The following is a 22,288-nucleotide window of genomic DNA, read 5'->3' on the forward strand; positions in this document are numbered from 1 at the left end:
CCCTGCACTTGCGGTGTCGCTATTACAAATCCAGACCAGACCCCAATAGTGGCTAGGATGCAGGACTGAAACCCCAATTATGAGTTTATTTGTAAGACTGTGCAGAAAGAATGATTCACTCCAGGAGTGATTGCATGAAAAAATAGGGCTTTTGTATTTCTAAAACAAAACATTATTATGAATACAACATTAAACTTTTTAACTCCACACCTGAAAAGAACAGGTTACAATTACCCCTTAACACTATTACTCAATTTTCCTTTAAACAACAAATGAAATATACAGCCCTCAATTCATCTTAGAATTTAGCATGGCCTAGAGTAATCCTTGCTTTATAAAACAGATTTGGCTCCAGTTGGAACCCCTTCAGGCTCTGGCTGAATGTCTTCAAAGGGCTGATTCACTTGGTGTGTTTCAGCTTCATTGTCCATAGACAATACTGTTCTGCTTTACAGATTATTACTCTTTTATAACTGTCCTGTGAGAGAAGTGTGGACTCAAGGTCAGGCACATCAGAACTGAGCTGCATGTCCAAAACAAACTACCTCTCAGCATTCCTAGACTACACACAGTAATTACCTCATAGATTATCATAAAATTTACAGTGCTGAAGGAGGCCATTCAGCCCATAGAGTCTGCACCGGCTCTTGGAAAGAGCACCCTACGCAAGGTCAACACCTCCACCCTATCCCCATACCCAGTAACTCCACCCAACACTAAGGGCAATTTTGGACTGAGTGCAATTTATCATGGCCAATCCACCTAACCTGCACACCTTTGGACTGTGGGAGGAAACCGGAGCACCCGGAGGAAACCCACGCACACACGGGGAGAATGTGCAGACTCCGCACAGACAGTGACCCAAGCCGGAATCGAACCTGGGACCCTGGAGCTGTGAAGCAATTGTGCTAACCACCATGCTACCGTGCTGCCCGAAGCTCATCTCCCCAAGCTGGAAAACAAATGATCTCTGCAGGTTGCAAAAGCACATTAACTCCCCAGGGACTTCTCCAGTCACGCTACATTCATCTGGTCAATTTCACCTGCTGTTTCCTAGAAGCAAAATAAAATCCTTTTAAAAGGCATGACCACTGCAGTCAAACACACTATAACCCCAGGCTTTTAACCCCAAATTGTCCCGATATTTAGAAGCCAATATTCATAAAATGTTCTATTAATCACACCACCTCTAGCCTGCATTAGCCTTGCTGCCTTCTTTGGCATTTTCCAACCTCGGCTGCGACAAGCACAGTGACGGCAGCCACCGTGGGATCGACCTCTGCAAACATTCTTGTATCTGGAAGGAATTGGAGAAGGATAGAGACAGACAACCAGTTTGATCATCCATCCTGGGACCCTCATATCTCCCAAGCATCCCGTTCCCTAACCATGACATTTTCACCACTTTCTCTCAGAGTGCCATGTGCCATCAAGCGAACCAGTTGTGCTATCAAACCTCACTCTGCATACTCACTCCGGGCCAGATCAGGAACCCCTGGACCTCAGACCTCTGCTAGCAACATTAGGGAGGTCTTGTTCAGCTGTCCTCCGCTTATCCACACACTTACCCTTTGGACTCGAGAGGGTCCTCGGTGATAAAGGCCTGCTCTTTAGTGTTTGATTGTTGTCAGCTGCCTGTATGGTGCTGCCACTCCCAGAGTACAGGCACACTGTTCAGACATCAAAGGTTGCAGGACATTCAGTCCACAAATCATCCTCTCAGACAGGAGGCAGGTGAGGGTTCAGGAGCACAAAGTCGATGCCTCGGAGGCAGCCCTCGCTGTCCTTGTTGCAGCCGAGGCGGGTACATGCCGAAAAGGCAGAAAGGCCAACACAGGCTAGAGGCGGTGTGGCAAATAAGGGATTTTAGGGATATTGGCTTCTAAATATTGGGAGAATTTAGCAAGGAAAATCCTTCCTTTGAAATAGCCTTCAGCTGTGAAGTTAGAGGCTGGTCACAGTCAAAGGGGTGAACTTGATTTTCATGAAAGAAGCTGCAGCAGGGCTCTGTTCTGTGGGAGAGTTTGGTCGGGCAGACAGGCTGCAGCGTGGTTCTGTTCTGGGGGAGTTTGTTAGGATAGACAGGCTGCAGCAGGACCCTGTTCTGGGGGAGTTTGGTCGGGCAGACAGGCTACAGCGTGGCTCTGTTCTGGGGGAGTTTGGTCGGGCAGACAGGCTACAGCGTGGCTCTGTTCTGGGGGAGTTTGGTAGGACAGACAGGCTGCAGCGTGGCTCTGTTCTGGGGGAGTTTGGTAGGACAGACAGGCTGCAGCGTGGCTCTGTTCTGGGGGAGTTTGGTAGGACAGACAGGCTGCAGCGTGGCTCTGTTCCGGGGGAGTTTGGTCGGGCAGACAGGCTGCAGCGTGGCTCTGTTCTGGGGGAGTTTGTTAGGATAGACAGGCTGCAGCAGGACCCTGTTCTGGGGGAGTTTGGTCGGGCAGACAGGCTACAGCGTGGCTCTGTTCTGGGGGAGTTTGGTAGGACAGACAGGCTGCAGCGTGGCTCTGTTCTGGGGGAGTTTGGTAGGACAGACAGGCTGCAGCGTGGCTCTGTTCTGGGGGAGTTTGGTCGGGCAGACAGGCTGCAGCGTGGCTCTGTTCTGGGGGAGTTTGGTAGGACAGACAGGCTGCAGCGTGGCTCTGTTCTGGGGGAGTTTGGTCGGGCAGACAGGCTGCAGCGTGACTCTGTTCCGGGGGAGTTTGGTAGGACAGACAGGCTGCAGCGTGGCTCTGTTCTGGGGGAGTTTGTTAGGATAGACAGGCTGCAGCGTGGCTCTGTTCTGGGGGAGTTTGGTCGGGCAGACAGGCTGCAGCGTGGCTCTGTTCTGGGGGAGTTTGGTAGGACAGACAGGCTGCAGCGTGGCTCTGTTCTGGGGGAGTTTGTTAGGATAGACAGGCTGCAGCAGGACTCTGTTCTGGGGGAGTTTGGTCGGGCAGACAGGCTGCAGCAGGACCCTGTTCTGGGGGAGTTTGGTAGGACAGACAGGCTGCAGCGTGGCTCTGTTCTGGGGGAGTTTGTTAGGATAGACAGGCTGCAGCAGGGCTCTGTTCTGGGGGAGTTTGGTAGGACAGACAGGCTGCAGCGTGGCTCTGTTCTGGGGGAGTTTGTTAGGATAGACAGGCTGCAGCGTGGCTCTGTTCTGGGGGAGTTTGGTCGGGCAGACAGGCTGCAGCGTGGCTCTGTTCTGGGGGAGTTTGGTCGGGCAGACAGGCTGCAGCGTGGCTCTGTTCCGGGGGAGTTTGGTAGGACAGACAGGCTGCAGCGTGGCTCTGTTCCGGGGGAGTTTGGTAGGACAGACAGGCTGCAGCGTGGCTCTGTTCTGGGGGAGTTTGGTAGGGCAGACAGGCTGCAGCGTGGCTCTGTTCCGGGGGAGTTTGGTAGGACAGACAGGCTGCAGCGTGGCTCTGTTCTGGGGGAGTTTGGTCGGGCAGACAGGCTGCAGTGTGTCTCTGTTCTGGGGGAGTTTGGTCGGGCAGACAGGCTGCAGCTGCGGTTGCCCCTGTTATGTGTCTCCACAATATTTAAAGATGGTTGGAAGGTCTCACAGATGCAAAGTCCCTCCCCCCAGCGGCCCAGGGGCAACCAACACACTGGACCCCTCCAACCCCCCTGGAGGTCGCTGCATTCAACCTCAAACTCACTGAGATTGAAATGAATGAGCTTCTCACCATTTCTGGGTGAGATCTGGATCTTGCCATCGGGAGCAGGCTTGATCAATTGCAAAATACTTTGCACCCGGCACAAATCTCGATTTGGGCCTCTCCCACGATTCACCCGGCGTGCTGCAACGCGGTTGGAATATCGTACCCGGAGTTAACATTTTGAGTCCAATGTGAGTCTTCTTCAGAATATATTTAATGAGAGAAAGAAAGATTGGATTAAGAGAAAAAATAGAAAGGAAAATTAGGGAAAAAATTACATTTGACATTTAAAAAATTTCTAACAATTCTGTTACCGAAGTAACGGGTCACCACAATTTCTTTCTTTTTTTACGAAACATTTTATTGAAGGTATTTTCAATACATACATAACCAAAAAGTACAAAAGCCAACAGGAAACAGAACGCTCCCCCCCTACACCTCCCTTAACAAACATCCCCACTCACCCCACTGCCACCCCAGCACCCACCCCCTCCTTCTCCAGTTTTTCACTCCACTCCCCCAAACCAAAGAAAAAAAGGAATCCCCGTTTATAACATATACACATGATTCGCTGACCACCCTGCACACCGCTCGCTCATATCCTCCACCCCTGGAAAGAACCGATTCATCCTGGACACTGTCATGTGGGCCTTGTGCACCACCTTAAATTGTATAAGGCCTAACGTTGCATATGACGAGGACGTATTCACCCTCCGCAGAGCTTCACTCCATACTCCAGTCCCCAACGCCCACCCAACTCCTCCTCTCACTTTTGCCTAACCTCCTCCATGGGAACACTCTCCCTCTTCATCAGCTCCCCATAGCCTGTCCTTTCCTTTTTCATCCTCGTACAGAAGCTTATCCTGCAACACCAGGGGCGGCAGCATTGGAAACAACGAACCTCCTTCCTTACAAAGTCCCTATCCTGCAGATACCTAAACCCATTTCCCTTCGGTAACTGGTACGTCCTCTCCAGCTCTGGGTCACCACAATTTCAATTGTTCCCTTTCTGGGCTAGAAATGTTGCCTAGCAGGCATTAACAGTGATCATGTAATGCACAACTGCCAGTTCTCAGAAATAATGGGGAGACTAAGGGTTGCTTGTGCAAAACAAATAGTAGAGTGGCATAAATTGACCAGAAGATCTGGACATTCACACTCTCACTGTGCTGAGGACCTCAGTCTGATCCCGACCCCGAGTCACTGTCCGTGTGGAGTTTGCACCTTCCCCCTTTTTCTGCGTGGGTCTCACCCCCATAATCCAAAGAAGATGTGCAGGGTAGGTGGATTGGCCATGCTAAATTGCCCCTTAGTTGGAAAAAAAATAATTGGATACTCTAAAAAGAAATTTTAAAAAAAATTAAAACTAGTTAAAAGAAAATCAGCATGAATTGTGAGATCATTTATTTTGTTACAAATTATTTTACCACAAAGAGCACCTACCTGTGGTTATTTTATCATGTCATGTATTATATGGTGAATTGTGGGATTTTTAAACTATAGTGTCGAGCAGCTTGGAGCTTTAATGATTTAACCAAAGCCTTTTTGTATCATTTATATGTTGGAATCAATAAGATTGTATTTGATTGATTTTCACCATAAATTCCTGGATTTGTTTTAGGTTGGTGGATGTTTTAATTAAATATTTTAATACTATTTAAAAATTAATTATTTGGATGTGGAGCATTTTGGCAAGGCTGGCTTTATTGTCCATCCGTAGTTACTCTGGGCAGGTGGTGATGGACCTTTTTCTTAAACAGCTACAATTCATGCTGCGAGACTGCTTGCGCAATGCTGTTAGCTGTTAGCTGGGAGCATTCTTTGTAGCGGTTTGATGCAACTGAGTGGCCACTTCCGAGGGCAGTAAACAGTCAAAGTGGTTGATGTGCAACTGAAGTCACTCAAAGGCAGACCAGGCAAATATGGCAGATTTCCATCTCTAAAGGACATTAGTGAGCCAGGTGAGCCTTTATGAATCCAACAGCTTCATTGTAGTTTTACTGATGGGAGATTTATAAAAAATGAATGAATATTTTCAAGCTGCCAGGATGGGTTTTACATTTACTGTTTGTTATCTGAAGCCTGGCAGGGAGCACGAGTGGGTAATTCAGCCCATCGAGTCTGTTCCTCCAATTAGATCATGGCTGATTTGTAACTCAACTCTATTTTCTTACTTTTGCTCCATATCTTATAAAACTCTATCCATTTCAGTCTTGAAAGCTCCAACTGAGCAAGAATCATGTTAAGAGAGAGAGTTACAGGTGTCTATTAGAATTGTGTTTTCTGACTTTGCTAGAGTGGTCCAACTCTAATTTTCTGATTCTTGTGATAACCCTCACGAGACCCACGGGAACACCCCTACTGATCTCCCTGTGGGACTCGTGGAATCATAACTACCCCGCTAGTGGGCGGAGGCCCATCAGCTGGGGCTCATTGAAATCGCCTCATAAAAGCCGGGCTGGACTGGGACCGTCGAGAACATTTGTCCCGATTGGGACCTTGCAACTGTAAGCCACTGTGCGGCCTTTACGTCTGTTGTCAAATGAAAATTCTCTTGGATTTACCTTCTTGGACCTCCTGAGCTTTTAGAATTAGGTTCCCTTGTTCTGGATTACTCCACCCGATCAAATCATTATCTTAAACACCTCTATTGGACCTTCGGTCTTCTTTCACACGAGTCGCCTCCATTCCCGACAATGAAGCCTAAAAAAACACAAAATGAATTCCCCCCCTCGAGGAGGACCTACTGCTTCTGTCCACCAGTCAGCCTTTTATGTATTCCCAGAACCCGAGTTGAAAAGATATGCAACATGAACATTATTGTAGGGCAAGAGCAATGGCCATGGAGGAACATGTGGATGAGGAGTTTAAAGTTGGCACTTTGCGGGATGGGAAGGGAAGAGATATTATTGAGGATTGGGGTAATTGGTGAAAGAAACATATAACACAGTATGGACACCAGATTTTCATTTGGTTATCACAAATATTTTAGCTTTATGTAAATAAGTGACTGAAGACAGTTTCTTCATGATAAAATATGTTTCTAAATGCTTCTTTTTAAATGGATTCCCACTCCAATGTTTGGTAATGACTTAAGCAGACCAGGAAGTTTCCCGATTTGAACCTTACTGACTTCTGTAATGCTATACACCAGTTGGCTCAATGTCCCTGGCTTAAGGAACGGAAAAATCAGCTGGAGTCAATATTCCTGAATGTTATGCAGCAAACTCTACTGGAAAGCATATGTGTGCACATGGACATAGCCTGCTGACAAAATAACGATGACAGTAAAACAGCCTGCTGAGCTTCTCTGTCAAGGCTAACATGTAAGGAATATTGGGTGAGTTCAATTAAGTTCCGAGTGCACACAACGTCAAAAGCTCCTGAATGCACCATGTGACCCTCATTTGAAATTTTATGTGACTGTTCACTTCATGCTTTGCATCTTTCAAAACTCATTAAGATAAGAATTTTACAGGTTCAAAATGAAAATTTCTCTTTCAGTCAACTTATAGTCTTACAACGGGCATCACGGTGGCGCAGTGGGTTACCCCTGCTGCCTCACGGCGTCAAGGTCCCAGGTTCGATCCCGGCTCTGGGCCACTGTCCATGTGGAGTTTGCACATTCTCCCCGTGTTTGTGTGGGTTTCGCCTCCACAACCCAAAGATGTGCAGGATAGGTGGATTGACCACACTAAATTGCCCCTTAATTGGACAAATGAATTGGATAATCTAAATTTTAAAAAAAACTTATAGTCTTACAACTACAGCATGGCAAGGCCAGGCAGCCATTCGAATAGGCAATAGATCCCCTAACATCGGTTTAATTTCATGGTCATGGCAAAAGGTCATAATGTAATATAGCCCCTATAAATGATGTATGTAGTCTACCTTAAGCAACCAGCATCGATGCTCTTAAGGGGGATTCCAAAAGCAAAAAAATGAACAAACATTTAATGCTGATGGGCTAAGGTGAAAGAGGAGAGGAGGGCGCGAATGTAGGGCATAAACACCAGCATGGGCATGTTGAGCTCGAATGTCTGTCTCTGGACTGTAATACCACTGCCTTGGCCCAGACTGATTCAGCTTAGACCAGACCACAGAACCAACCTGTAACTTTTCTGATTGATACAGCTCAGTGCTACATGACACATCCAATTAGAATTACAACACAGCAGAGAAGCAGCACAGACCAGAGAATAAACCTGGAAACTCGTCATCGGTATGGCCTCCTCGTCAGTATGGTTAAGTTACACATTGGTCTGTACGTTTGCAAAATAAAGTCAATGAAGAAAGTGCCTTAGTGAGGGAAGGTTTTTCTATTATACAAAACCAAATGTGATCTATTATCTCTTCAATGGGAAAATGGCTCAGCTCCTTAGTCCATGACGGAGTCTTGTAAATAAACCAGAGTCAGCATTCTTTGGCCTAAAACTGAATAGAATGGGAACATCTGATGTCGGCAGATTGCTTTGAAGTAATTTGCCAGCTAGCCCTGCATCTGTTCCCCTGGAGTATCAGCCAAGAGCTTCAGCTGTGGCTCCTTGATCTTCATTTCCCTCGTTCCCCCTTCACCCGAACCAACATTCGGATCACTTTCTTGGTAACCGCAATCCTTTTTCGTTCTTACCGGCTCATACAGTCTTTCAGTTATCTGGTTACGAATCTCCTCCAGTTCATTCATCCTTGATTTATGGTCAGTTTCAGTTTCCTTCCTTCGCTGTTGTGATCGACAAACCATTGCTTTGTGAATCTCAACAAAGAATTCTGTGAAACCAAAATTAATGAGTCTGGTGCGTAGAGCAGTGGCTGGTTATAATTATTTAAACAGTCATAGTGCGCACTTAATCCAAGGTAATTTATATTCCAGACAAGATACACACCAAAGATACAACATTTCATTATTTTGTGCAGCAGAGACTGGTAATGATTTCCTTGCTACTGATAAACAACTAACTGATAAGTATTGAACAAAATTAATCTTTCTTCAATTAAACCTGTCACACCCTTGCTGTTTCTATGAGCTGTTCCAGAAAAGGCAGTGTTGAAATTACTGTTTGGATCATCAGCAAATGAATGCTTAACACTTCCATGTGGCAATCCTTTGTTCATCATTGTAGTGGAAGCACAAAACCAAGTTAAAATCCCAGACAGAGGAATTTCAAACAGACACATTAAGTGCCTTTCCGGTAACATTGCGGTCAGCAATTTCTAGGTCAGAGTGTGTTGTGCAGAAGTATCTGGCAAAAGCCTAATTTTCTTGAGTGCAGCACGGTGAGGCATTTTACTAAACTTTGTATCCATCCTGCACCTACAATAAATATCAATTATCTTCTGAAGTCTATGGTGTGCAGATGCTGGGGTGATTTAAAACCAGAGCACAGGGCATATTTTCCACTTAGCATTTTAGAACCACAGCTGAAATAAATCTTCTGCAAAAGTAAATGCGATCATAAAAGGCATTATATGCTCACAGGAAAGTGCTAAACTAGCCGGTTGATATTTTTGGCCTTCATTTGATTTGTTTGCATTTTGGCCTTGCTCAGGTGACACATCTGTTTCTATTTGTAACCTTGTCAAAGCTGATTGTTATTACCTCTGTTTAATATTCAGCTGTTATCAGCCTTTAGATACTGTCTTCTATTAAGCAGCAGCAGCAGGCCACAATTTATCAAAAATTATACAGGAATTACAACATGGAGAAGGATATTCATCCCAACCAATCAGTGTTGGTACTTATTTTCCACATGAGCAGCAAGGCTAAACCCACTCAGAATCCCTTCGTCCCCCTTTCCGTCAACTACCTATCCACGTTACTCTTAAAATGTTGACATGCTCTCTGATTCAATCACTCATAATATAAAGAATGTTCTTGCGCTCTGTCCTCAAGCTGTTTTCAAATCTTCTATCAATGTCCTCTTGTTCACAGATACCTCAACCACTGGAAGTAGACTGGTTCTGTTTACTCTGCCTCATCCTTAATAATTCAAACACCTTTTTAAAATCACCCCTTAATGCTTTAATGAAATCTGACCCACAAAACTGGAATTTTAATTGAGTCAAGGAACATTTTCTGCCATGAAGGCAACATTTTAAGATGACATTTTGTTCCAGCTTTAAATGAAAAATATGTCAAGCGTTTACATGCTTTTAGTTACATGAATTTTTTTGTCAATATTTAAGTGGCATTGCACGTGAATCCCGCCCCCGCCGCCCGCCGAATTCTCCGAAGGGAGAAAAGTCGGCGGGGCGTCAATCGCACCGCACACCTCGGAGAATGGCACGGGTGGGCGCAAGGCAATGGACTTCGGGGCTGCCGATATTCTCCCGTCCGGATGGGCCGAAGTCCCGCCGACGTGATCACGGGTCACGTCGGCGTAAATCAAACCACCTATTAATTGGCGTCAACCAGTGCTCATGATTGACGCCAACCAGCGTGGAGGCGGGTGACGGCCTGGGGGGTTGGCCGCTGGAGAGGCGATGGCGTGGCCGCAGTCTGTATGTGTGCGGGAGAGGTGTGTGTAGGATTGTGTGTGTGTGTGTGCGCGCGGCGGGGGGGTGGGGGGGGGGGGGGGGTTAGAGTGGGCTGGGCTCCGGGGGAGTCCCGGGGGGGGGGGGGGGGGGTGAGTGCCAGGGACGGGAGGATGACCGTCAGGGAGGGGGACGGGGGGTCCGTGCCGGGGAGGGGGACGTCCGTGCCAGGGAGGGGGACGTCCGTGCCGGGGAGGACGGGGGGGGGGGGGGGGGGGGGGGGGGGGTCCGTGCCGGGGGGAGGACGGGGGGGACGGGGTCCGTGCCGGGGGCGTCATGTCGTCATCCCGCCCCCCCCCCCCCCCCCGCACAGGCCATCGTGTTTTCCGGTCAGCCAGCGATGTTGGTCGCCGTGGCGGCAGCCACTAATGTCCACGTTGCCCTGGATGAGGAGGAGGATGAGGAGCGTGCCAGAGAGGCGGCGCAGGCTGCCGCAGAGGGGCAGGCGGCAGCCGACCAGGCTGGAGGGACACCTGACCGACAGGACGAGGAGGGGGAGGAGGACGTCGCAGCCCCACGGCAACGGAGGCACCAGAGGACGCCCCGTGTGTACCGGCCCCGGCTGTCAAACCAGGACCTCACGGGCCGGGAATGCAGGAGGAGACTCCGGATGAGCCGGGAAACTGTGGCACACATCTGCCACCTGCTGGCGCACCTGTCACCGCGTGGCACTGGCGGGGAACACCCTCTCCCCGTGTCCGTCAAGGTTACGGTGGCCCTGAACTTTTATGCAACGGGGTCATTCAAACGGGGCACCGAGTGGGGATCTGTCCGGCATATCGCAGACATCGGTGCACCGGTGCATCCGGGCAGTGACAGACGCCCTATATGCCATTGCGCACCGCTACATCCGCTTCCCTGTGGACCGGGCCAGCCAAGATGCCCGGGCCGTGGGCTTCTCTGCCGTGACCGGGTTCCCCATGGTCCAGGGCGCGATTGATGGAATGCACGTCGCCGTGCGGCCACCTGCAGATAACAGGGCCGTGTTCACCAATAGGAAGGGGACCTATTCGATGAACATACAGGTGGTCTGCGACCACCGCATGATGATCCTGCACGTCTGCACCCGTATCCCGGGCAGTGTACATGACCCATACGTGTTGTCGCGGTCATACATCCCCGGCATGTACGAGGGACGCCATCCCCGGCTGAGGGGCTGGTTGCTGGGCAACAGGGGCTACCCATTGCGATCGTGGCTGATGACACCTATACGGAGGCCACGCAATGAGGCGGAGAACCGCTACAATGATGCCCATGTAGCGACATGGGGAGTGATAGAGAGGTGCTTTGGCGTGCTGAAGATGCGTTTCAGGTGCCTGGACCTCTCTGGGGGCGCCCTCCAGTATCGGTCAGATAGGGTCGGCCACATCATTGTGGTGTGCTGCGTCCTGCACAATATAGCCCAGCAGAGGGGCGATGTGCCGCAGGCAGAGGAGGGCGGAGTGGAGGAGCAGCAGGAAGAGGCGCAGTCCTCCCCAGATGAGGGGGATGGGGGCAATGGTCAGGGCAGACGGGCTAGACACGGGCGGGTGGCTGTCCACCGTTACCGGCTGGGCCAGCGGGCATGGGACAGGCTGATAGACGCCCGCTTCACTGACTAGATGGGCGTGGGAATCGGGTAGTATGGCCACAGATCTCACACCATGGCAACAGCCGACCACCCACACCCCCCACCCATCCACCCACCCAGCACCCTCACCCCCCTCCCCAACCCCACCCACCCCACCCGCATGCACACCACTCCCCCATTGCCGATCCACCTGCGGCACAACGGCCGGGCTCACACAGTTGCCGGTGGACGTGTGTCTATTGCAGGCCATGGAGGATGATGACAACCCGCCCTGCGATGAGCTCCTGGCTCCACATCGTTGGACTATGTCTGACCCATGGCCACAGTACCACCATCCACCCGGACCATCCCTGCATGCGGCTGTGACACTGCAGCGCACGGTCCCGTCCTCTGCCCGGGGGGGATGTTGATGGCGGCCCAGGGGGAAGGGGGCAGACTCACCTGGGGCTGGGGTAAGACCACCCCTCACACACACACTTTTGCGCTCAACGTACATGACACCCCCGCACGCTTTGGACAGAGCACAAAGGCAACTTCTGTAGGTGTAACATTGACTTTAATAACGAAAGGAGTTCATGCACGTGCCTTAGCCCCTAAAACTCATCTGTGCCCTGCACCCGTGCCAACTTACTCAGTGTCTAACTGTTTGGCCTTACGGGCCCTTTGACTACGCCTAGGTGGTTCCCCAGACGGTACAGCAGAACTGGAGGTGGACTCCTGTGATTCCTGCCCTCTGAAACGGGATCCCTTTGGCGGCTGTTTCCTGTGGCGTCCTGGCCTAGATGGGCCAGGCTGCAGCCCGGGCGACTGGGATGGCGAGCTGCCAGCCTGTCCTGCCCGTTGCCCACCCGATGCACCTGGGACGGAAGGGGGGGGGAGCCCGAGGTGTTGAGGTGTTCCGGGACCTCCCCTACAATGGGACCCGGAACAGGCCCCAGCACCTCCTCCTCCCTCGGGGTGCCCGATGGCCCCCAGGCCTCTACATGGGTGGGGGATGCGAACGGACTGGCCATCCGACACCCCCCCCGACATCTGGCGCTGTCAGTCCTGGAGGCCCGTGCTGGTATCGACAAGGGTCTGCAGGTTTGCAGCCATGGAGCTCAGGGAGTTGGCAATCCCTGTCTGTGACTGTGTGACGCCGGCTAGCACATGGGTAATGGCGCCGATGCCCTCAGCAATGGCCTGCTGAGACTGGGCCATGGCCTGCTGAGACTGGGCCATGGCCTGCAGAGACTGTGCCACGGAGTTGAGCCCCTCTGCCATCTGCCGCTGGCACTGGCTCATGGCCTCCTGTGAGAGGGCAGCCATGTCCTGGGCCACAGACGCCGCCTGCACGGAAAGCCCCAGGCCTCGCAAACCGCTCCCCATGTCTGACACCGTCGCACCCATTGCCTCCACCGCGGACGCCACCCGTGCGGTGTCGGCCTGGGTGGCACGCATGACCGGCACCACTGCCAGCTCCTGGACGCGGGTGGACTCCTCCACCTGCGACTGCAGCCGCCGCAAGCTGGCCGTCACCCTCTTCGCTCGTCTCAGGTTCGGTGGTTGCATTGGACCTATGGGTGGGTGTGGTAACTCCAGGAACCCGGGATCCATCTGGGCGGCAGATGTTCGCTTGCGCCGGGCTGCCCTCCGACCGCCCGGCCCCTCTGCTGCTGTACCGGGACGGCTGTGTTGTGCGCACCAGTGAGTGTACCAGATGCCTCATCACGAAAGTGCCCAACCGAGGTGAGCGTCTCTGCGATGGTGGAGGGTGTTGGTGACAGCAGTGGCGTTGTGTCGTGCGCATCGTCCGACTCTGAGTCCATGGCACTTTGGGGTGGCGGTTCGTCTCCGCCCATCCAATCTGTGTCACTGTCCTGTATTTCAGTTTCCTGGGTACGGGTGTCCTGGCTAGGGGTGTCCTGGGTTGTGGTTTCGTGGCTCGGCTGTGACGGGGGCCTGTGGCTGCCCCTCTCGTCGCTGGGTGGCACACGCCTGCATCGCCGCACCTGCATGAGACGGGGGCGCCGTCTCCCTGTTGCTCCAGGTCTCTCCGTCTCCCGTGGTCTCCGAGGGGCATCGTGCGGGCGTCGCATGCCAGAGGGTCCGGGTCTCTCCGTCTCCAGTGGCCTCCGAGGGGCATCGTGCGGGCGTCGCATGCCAGAGGGTCCGGGTCTCTCCGTCTCCCGTGGTCTCCGAGGGGCATTATGCAGGCGGTCTGCATCTGCGGGGATGGGTGCCTCGACGTTTGCTCCTGCGATACACAATGAAGCATGCATGGTTAGACACGCAGGCAGTGATCAGGTGATATGGGGGAGGGGGGATATGGGGGAGGGGGGATATGGGGGAGGGGGGATATGGGGGAGGGGGGATATGGGGGAGGGGGGATATGGGGGAGGGGGGATATGGGGGAGGGGCTGTCGGTGGCTCACTTGCTGATGGGCCCCGACCTCTGCATCAGCAACCTCCCGGTCCTCAAGCCAGTTCCAGGGCCCTTCCCTCATGTTCGGTCAGTGGCCTCTCATCAGCTGGGCCTCCTCCAGTCCTCACATGCTCCCTGGTGTTGTGTGCGCGCTTCTCCTGTGGGGGTGGTGGCAGGGGTAAAAGGCAACAGTGTTAGACAGGTATATGAATGCACGCCATCGGTTGCGTGTGTATTGCAGAGGTTAAGGTTAGGGCTGGATTCACTTGGGGAAATGCGGATATGGGGGAGGGGGGATATGGGGGAAGGGGAAATAGCGCGGATAGCATCACGTCGCTGCTAGCCCATTCCGGGGCGGAGACGTAGCGACGTTTGGGGCGGTGTGATGCAGGTGGGATTTGCGCCGTTTTTGGCACCAGTCGGCGGACATCGCGCCGATAACGGAGAATTTCGCCCCAGTTTTCCCGCTCATTTGGGATGCAGCCTCTCGGAAGGACAGAGCTTACAGCACAGATCTTCACCATGTGCTGAGTGCATAGACTGGTTAGGACAGGCATAGGTCTTTAGTTTAATCTAACATCGTGTTAACCCACAGTGAAAGTATGTTCAACAGTTTCTAGCTTAATAAAATAGTGTTGTTCTATTTTAAGTGTTGGTAGCCTGTATGTGTTCCACAGATCCAAAGCACCCAACACATCACAGGTCAATGTGGATATGCACCACAGTGCTAGATTTCCAGTCATTGGTTGTGATGTGGGAAAGTGCCAAGCAAAGGCTGTTGCTCCTTTTTCATTACTGAGGATGGGGGAAACAATGAGAGGGACAGTAATTTCCTGGTAATGCATTTTAGTGGCTGCTACAGAGTGAAATGGATAGAGTTCTAAGTCAGATATCTGCCCACCCCTTGGCTGTGAGCTCCAGCAAATATGATGGCTAAGAGAAAAAAAATCAAGGGGGCCAGACGGTAGCTTTGAAGCGTAAAGCAGCAGTGAAAGTTAACAGGTTCAAGCTATGAACCATGCAGTGGGAACAGAACCACAGGCAGGTTTGAATGCTGCTCTGCTCAGTTCCCAACCTGAACAGAAAAGGGGCGCAGAGTGAAGGAGTCACACCTGATGGTTTCTGGTGCCTCCTGGTGGTTGCTTTTGGGGAGTACTGGCCAGGGAGTTGGGTGGAAAACAAAAATGTGTTAAAAATAAAAACAAAGTAAAACATGCTCAAGTAGTACTCCATTGAAATAATGGGGAGAGTAAACCCATTACCCAACAAAAATAAGGAAAAAAAAGTGTGGTTTGATTTCCAAACTTAAATAAATTACATTTTATTAATGAAGGGCGATGCACCTTATAGCTAATGTTTTGCCCTTTGCGCTGCGGCAACAAATCAGCTGTAAGCAGACACTGCCTGAAAAGCAGCATTTTTTAATCAACTTGCCTTTGAATGCTATCAGTAAAATCAATAACACTGTTATTTGTGATTTTCTGTTTCAGCACAGAGCCAAATCAACAATGAAATGAAAAGTATGGCAAATATCCAGATACTGGAATGTGTCAGAATATTGCACAATTATTCACAGCTCAGGCAGGAGGCAGCCAGTGCTTTGATTCATTTGATTTCTCTTGAGGACAACAAATGGAACACAGATTGATTTCTAAAACATTAGTGGGTACTCAGTGGCTAGCGTGCTGACCAATGGATACCCAAAACGCACTCCCCAATGGGACGGAGAATCGAGCGCTGGGGCAATATGAGATTGGAGATGGGCGCCCGGGGAGGGGGGGGGGGCAGGTCCCCTATTACAGGGGTCCCAGGGGGCTGGTTGGGTCACCCCCATACTTGGAAGGAGGACACCGAAACAATCCAGGGGTGAGGGGCTGCCGTGCGGTTGGGGGTTCATAAAAAGTGTGCTATTCAGCTCCGGCAGGAGAACATAGTCTCCCAGATGGAGAATCCTTGCCGTGATCTTTGCACCAAATTGTATCTTGCCCAAAACTGTGTTCCACACGTGCTCAGCTCCAGGAAGGCAAGGGTCAATGACTGGAACCGCACCACAAAGTTAAACTAAACCTTACAAAATAACTAACCAGGGACCCAGGTTCAATTCCGGCCTTGGGTGACTGCCTGTGTGGAGTTTACACTTTCTCACCGTGTCTACATGAGTTTCCTCTGGGTGCTCCAGTTTCCTCCCATAGTCCAAAGATGCGCAGGTTAGGTGGATCGGCCATGCTAAAATTGCCCCTCAAGTGTCCAAAGATGTGTACGTTATGAGGTTGTGGGGATAGGGCGGGAGCCTAGGTAGGGTGCTCTTTCAGAGGGTCGTGCAGACTCGATGGACCAAATGGCCTCCTTCTGCTGTAGGGGTTCTATGGTTCTACAGTGTAATTTCAAGACAGTAAATGCAGCTCTTGTTGATTGGACTGTTGTTGCAGAATCACTTCAAGTTTCTATCATTGCATACTATCCTTACACAAGTGGTGGGTTGGGTGAAGGGAAATGGCAGCTGAATCTTTCAGTGAGAACAGGGTAAGTGGGAAGTGCCAGTGATTCTGCCAGCCAGGATTAAGGGGTAAGGATGGTGATTTGCTCATGCAAAATTGAATGACTGTTCTTCTGTTTTCAGTGCTGATATAAATATCCTTTCTACAACACCTAAATTAGTTTGGATTTAATCACATATATAAACCCAAAAATCATACTCTGTAAAATACCTTTCACTTTTCCCAGTGAAGCTGAGACCTCAGGCAGTGAATCCGCTTTCTCAGTCCCAGTGTCATATTGTTCTTCTGTATCCTCCTCACTTTCAGAATCGCTGGTGTCTTGATCTTCTTCACCAGCTCCATGTGGTTCCTTCGTCCTTTGGACAGAGCTACCATCAAGCTGCTGAAGGGCAGGGAGAGTCTCTATCACCCTCTCCCTGTAAAATACAGGCAACCATGAACTGGAGATGGAACAAGTGTTTCATTACATAGTCCCCATCAGCAAAAGTGAACGTCATTTTAGTGTGGACCCCACTTAGAGTATTGTGAGCAGTTCTAAGGAAGGATGTGCTGGCCTTAGAGAGGGTCCAGAGGGGGTTCACAGAAATGATCCCCAGAATGAAAGACTTGTCATATGAGGAGTGGTTGAGGGCTCTGGGTCTGTGCTCGATGGAGTTTAGAAGGATGAGGGGGGGTCTAATTGAAACTTACAAAATATGGAGAGGCCTAGATAGAGTAGGCGTGGAGAGGATATTTTCACCAATAGGAGAAATTAGAACCCAAGGGCACAGCCTCAGACTGAAGGGATGATCCTTTAAAACAGATGAGGAGGAATTTCTTCAGCCAGAGGGAGGTGAATCTGTGGAACTCATTGTCAGAGAAGGCTGCGGAGTCCAAGTCACTAAGTGTCTTTAAGACAGATAGATGGGTTCTTGATTAATAAGGGGATCCGGGGTTATGGGAGAAGGCAGGAGAATGGGGATGAGAAAAATATCGGCCATGAGTGAATGGGGGAGCAGACTCGATGGGCCAAGTGGCCTAACTCTGCTCCTATATCTTTTTTTTTTTTAGAACTCTTTTTCTTGGCATTTCCCGTATTTATAAGCAGTTGTATATACACATCACATTTTTTCTCACCCGCGCTAATCTCCTTTATTATACAGAGAGGTTTAGTTTGTCCTTCGTTTAACTGACCCTATGTGCATTTTGTTGCCCTCTGGATCGGTCTATGGTTCCTCCCCTTTCCTCGTTGCCCCCCCCCCCCCTCTTCAGCTGTGCTTTTCTTTTATTTTCCGGACAGAGTGGAGAGAAAAAAAAAAGAAAAGGGGGGGGGGGAGAAGAGAGAGTAGTCCCCCCCCCCCCCAATCTCTCGTGGTTTCCCCACCTTCCTTCCGCCTCCCCCCCCCCCCCCCCCCCCCCCCCCCCAGGTTGCGCAGTCTTTTGGTACCTCATCTATCTTGGTGTTTTAAAAAAATATTCTTATTAGGTTACTCCACATTGCAGGCCTCGAACAGGTTTTGGAACAGCCCGACAAACTGCCCCCAAGTATCCAGGAAGCCTTCCTCTGACCCTCGGGTGGCGTACTTAATCTTCTCCAGGTGGAGAAATTCCGAGAGGTCAGCGAGCCAGTCTGCAGCTGTGGGTGGTGCTGTCGATCGCCAGCCGAGCAGGATTCTCCAGCGTGCGATTAGGGAAGCGAAAGCGAGGGCGCTGGCCCCCTTCCCCATGTGTCGCTCTGGTTGCTCCGATACCCCGAAGATTGCCACTATTGGGCATGGCTTCACCCTCACGCCCACAACCCTGGACATTGCCTCGGAACCCAGCAAGCTTGGGGCAAGCCCAAAACATGTGGGTGTGGTTGGCCGGGCCCCTCTGGCACCGGACACATTTGTCCTCCACCTCCGGGAAGAACCTGCTCATTCGGGTTCTGGTCAGGTACGCTCTGTGCACCACTTTGAGCTGCATTAGGCTTAGCCTTGCGCAGGAGGAGGTGGAGTTCGCCCTGCTCAGTGCTTCGCTCCAGAGTCCCCATCCTACCGCTGTCCCCAGTTCGTCCTCTCATTTTTGTCTGGTCTCGTCCAGTGGAGTCCGGGCTCTGTCCAGTAGCTGTCCGTATATTTTCCCACATAGCCCCCCCTTCTCGTTGCTTGTGCCATTCAGGTCCTCTAGTAGTGTGGTTTCTGGGGCCCCAGGGTACCCTACTGTCTCTTTGCGGAGGAAGTGTTTTATTTGGAGGTGTCTCATTTCCTGTCCTTTTGCTAGCCTCCACTTCCTCGTCAGTTTGTCCAGTGTCGCCAGTCTGTGCCCTATGTAGAAGTCCCCGACCGTCAATGTGCCCCCGTCACTCCTCCACCTTTTGAATGTGGTATCCAGCATGGCTTGGGGGGGGGGGGGGGGGGGGGGGGGGGGAATCTGTGATTGCCGCATATGGGAGCCATGGGGAAAATTTTGTTTTTTCCCCGAAGTGTTGTCTCAGCTGGGTCCACGTTCTCAGCGTGGCCCCTACCATTGGGCTCGTTGTGTATCTTGTTGAGGAGGATGGGAGTGCTGCTGTGGCCAGGGCCCGGAGGGTCGTTCCTTTACAGGATGCCTCCTCCATTACCAGCCATTCTCGTACCAGCCTCCCCGAACAGGCGCCGGAATGTGGCGACTAGGGGCATTTCACAGTAACTTCATTTGAAGCCTACTTGTGACAATAAACGATTTTCATTTCATTTCATTTTCATTTGTCCCCAATGTGTCGGGTTCTTGTACCCATCCCCTCACTCTTTCTGCTGTTGTTGCCCAATGTAGTATTGTAGGTTTGGTAAGGCCAAACCTCCTTTGATTTTCTTTCTTTGCAGTGTCTGTTTGGGAATTCACAGGTTCTTCCCCCCCCCCCCCCCCCCCCCCCACACACACACACAAATGCCATGATTAGACTGTCTACATTTTGGAAAAAGGCCTTGGAGATGAAGATCGGAATGGATCTAAACAGGAAGAGGAACATTGGCAGTACGATCGTCTTGATCGTCTGCACTCTCCCCGCCAGGTATAGTGGGAGTGAGCCCCACCTTTGAAGGTCCCTTCTTACTTCCTCCACCGGGCTGGTCATGTTCCACTTGTGGATCTGTGCCCAGTCTCTGGCTATCTGGATCCCCAGGTAACGGAATCTGTTCTGGGCTGTTTTGAACGGGAGCTCCTCCAGCTCTCTCCCTCCCCCGTTTGCGTTCACTGGGAACGCCTCGCTTTTGCCCAGGTTAAGTTTGTAGCCCGAGAAGGTTCCAAACTCTTTCAGTATCTGTAGTATTGCCTTCAGTCCCTCCTGTGGCTTCGAGACATAGAGGAGCAGGTCATCTGCATAGAGTGAGACTCTGTGTTCTCTGTCTCCTCTCCGGATTCCCTTTCAGCTTTTCGCGTCCCGCAGGGCTATCGCCAGGGGTTCGATCGCGAGAACTAACAAGAGTGGGGACAGGGGGCAGCCCTCTTTGTTCCTCTCTGCAGCTGGAAGTATTCAAAGCCTGCTTCTATATCTTATGGTCTGATGGATCAAGCATGCTCACCATCTGTTCCGTCAGTTTGGTTATCAATATTACAGTATAGGGTGGCGCAGTGGTTAGCTCTGCTGCCTCACGGCACTGAGGACCCAGGTTCGATCCCAGCCCCGGGTTATTGTCTGTGTGGAGTTTGCACATTTTCCCCATGTCTGCGTGGGTCTCACCCACACATCCCAAAGATGTGCAGGGTAGGTGAATTAACCACACTAAACTGTCCCTCATTTGGAAAAAAAGAATTGGGTACTCTAAATGTAATTTTTTTTAAAAAATCAATAATGATAGCCAGAAGGAGAGCACGGGAAACGATAACAAACTTGGCAATCATAGGAACAGAGAGCAAGGAAAATACGGGCCAAAGACGGGACGAACGGCCGAAGCGGAGGTGAATGCGAGACCACAACGGCAGCGAAAACCGTCCGGGAGAAGCAAGTAACAACGCCAACACCAGATCCATTCCTGTATTGCCCTCTCTGCATTGGACATTACCAATGTAATTGTTTCTCCGGCACTCAAATGTATATATACCTCCCCAGTTTCCCACCCCCCACAAACTGGTGCCTACTTATGTGTCAAAAATAATATTGCTAACTGTACAGAGTTGCTGTTGTTGAGCTAGTGCACAATATCGTACCAGTTTTTTTTCTTTAGTTTCCTTCTCTTTTATGTAGATATATTTTATTCTGTGTACATAATGGTAAATATACTTTGTTCAAAAAACCAATAAAAAACATTTAGATGAAAAAAAAAGATTGCAGTATAGAGTAAATCCTAACCTAATTTCCCAAAACTGTCAGGATTGCTTTGGCCACTCATTTCACATGCCACCCTCTTTTATTTTGTATTGAAGTCAGCTAGAAATCTAGAGGGATGTAAAACAGACATTGCCCTGCCAAACTCTCACATGACATTTTACACTTCCAGCTTCCCCCCACTTCTCACCAAGATCTGGAATGTAACTTATTAAAGCAAGATATCAGTGATCTTGTCTCACCTATATCCTTTCTGTTTTGTGCAGCTGTTGCCTGTCATATTCAGAATGATGAGACACTCTGGAAATTCACCTTAGTATAAAAAGACAGAAATAAATGTGAATAAGGAGATAAGCAACTCCATCAGACATTAACATCTGTACATCTGCCATGGAGATCTATATAAATGTAAAATATTGTGTAGGTTGGATAGTTCTTGCCGAAAGCAGGCTCAAGGGCTGTGTGGTCTATTCCTATTATGTTCCTGTTCACGTGATTCTTGGTCACACATTTTCCTCAACACGTCCCATTGTAAATTGCTATGTCAACATTTCTTACACAATTGTGCTACGTTGACTGTCAGCCTTAGGCAATCAAGCAGCTTGGTGGAGCCATTTCCTAAGGTTTTCAAAATAAGGGTAGATTAGATACAGAAACAGAAAATGCTGGAAAAACTCAGCTGGTCTGGCAGCACCCATGGAGAGAGAACAAGAATTAATGTTTCGACCCTGTATGACTGTTCTTCAGAGTTTGTTTGGGTTGTTTATTTCAAATGGGTATGGCTGGTACAACTTGAGTTTATGTACGCACAATCTGTGAGCAAAGGGATGCCAGGAAATATTTAATTTTCAGAGAGTGAACAGTCTTCGGAACAAACACGTGATAAGTATGGAGTCACTACAGTCCTTTAAAACTAATCTGGGCAGATTCCTAAGTGCCAAGTTAGGTTCTGGTTAGAGATGGAATATTGCTAGTTAGTTGTCATAGTGATGAGTCACAAGCAACCACATGTCTTCCAGAATTTACTCAACTGCTTTGGAAATTGGAGAGGAAGTTCCCATAGTTTTTCTGATGTGGCTGCAATGTTTATTATTTTTTTAATATAAATTTAGAGTACCCAATTATTTGTTTTCCAAATTAAGGGGCTATTTAGCGTGGCCAGTCCACCTAACCTGCACATCTTTGGATTGTGGGGGTGAAACCCACACAGACATGGGAGAATGCAAACTCCACACGGACAGTGACCCAGGGCTGGGATTGAACCCGGGTCCTCGGCGCCCTAGGCAGCAATGCTAACCACTACGCCACCGTGCCGCCCTGCAGTTTTTAATTCTGCCTGAAAATAACTGGTGATGGATGAACTATGTCTGCTTTTACTGG

The 22,288-nt window shown here is 50.2% G+C and overlaps 1 protein-coding gene across 1 annotated transcript in view; it reads right to left on the reverse strand.

Moving 5' to 3' along the window:
• Nucleotides 1-4,136: 4,136 nt before the first annotated feature.
• LOC140398588 (leucine-rich repeat-containing protein 46-like) overlaps nucleotides 4,137-22,288 on the reverse strand; it is a 32,478-nt gene continuing 14,326 nt past the window's right edge. Inside the window, exons 6-8 of the mRNA XM_072487418.1 lie at nucleotides 21,151-21,220; nucleotides 16,855-17,060; nucleotides 4,137-8,408 (exon numbers count right to left, since the gene is read on the reverse strand). Coding sequence (XP_072343519.1) covers nucleotides 8,131-8,408; nucleotides 16,855-17,060; nucleotides 21,151-21,220 — 554 coding nt within the window. The 3' untranslated portion in view covers nucleotides 4,137-8,130. The remainder of the gene's footprint in view (nucleotides 8,409-16,854; nucleotides 17,061-21,150; nucleotides 21,221-22,288) is intronic.

The sequence above is a fragment of the Scyliorhinus torazame genome, chromosome 21, assembly GCF_047496885.1.
Source record: "Scyliorhinus torazame isolate Kashiwa2021f chromosome 21, sScyTor2.1, whole genome shotgun sequence".
Taxonomy (NCBI): Eukaryota; Metazoa; Chordata; class Chondrichthyes; order Carcharhiniformes; family Scyliorhinidae; genus Scyliorhinus; species Scyliorhinus torazame.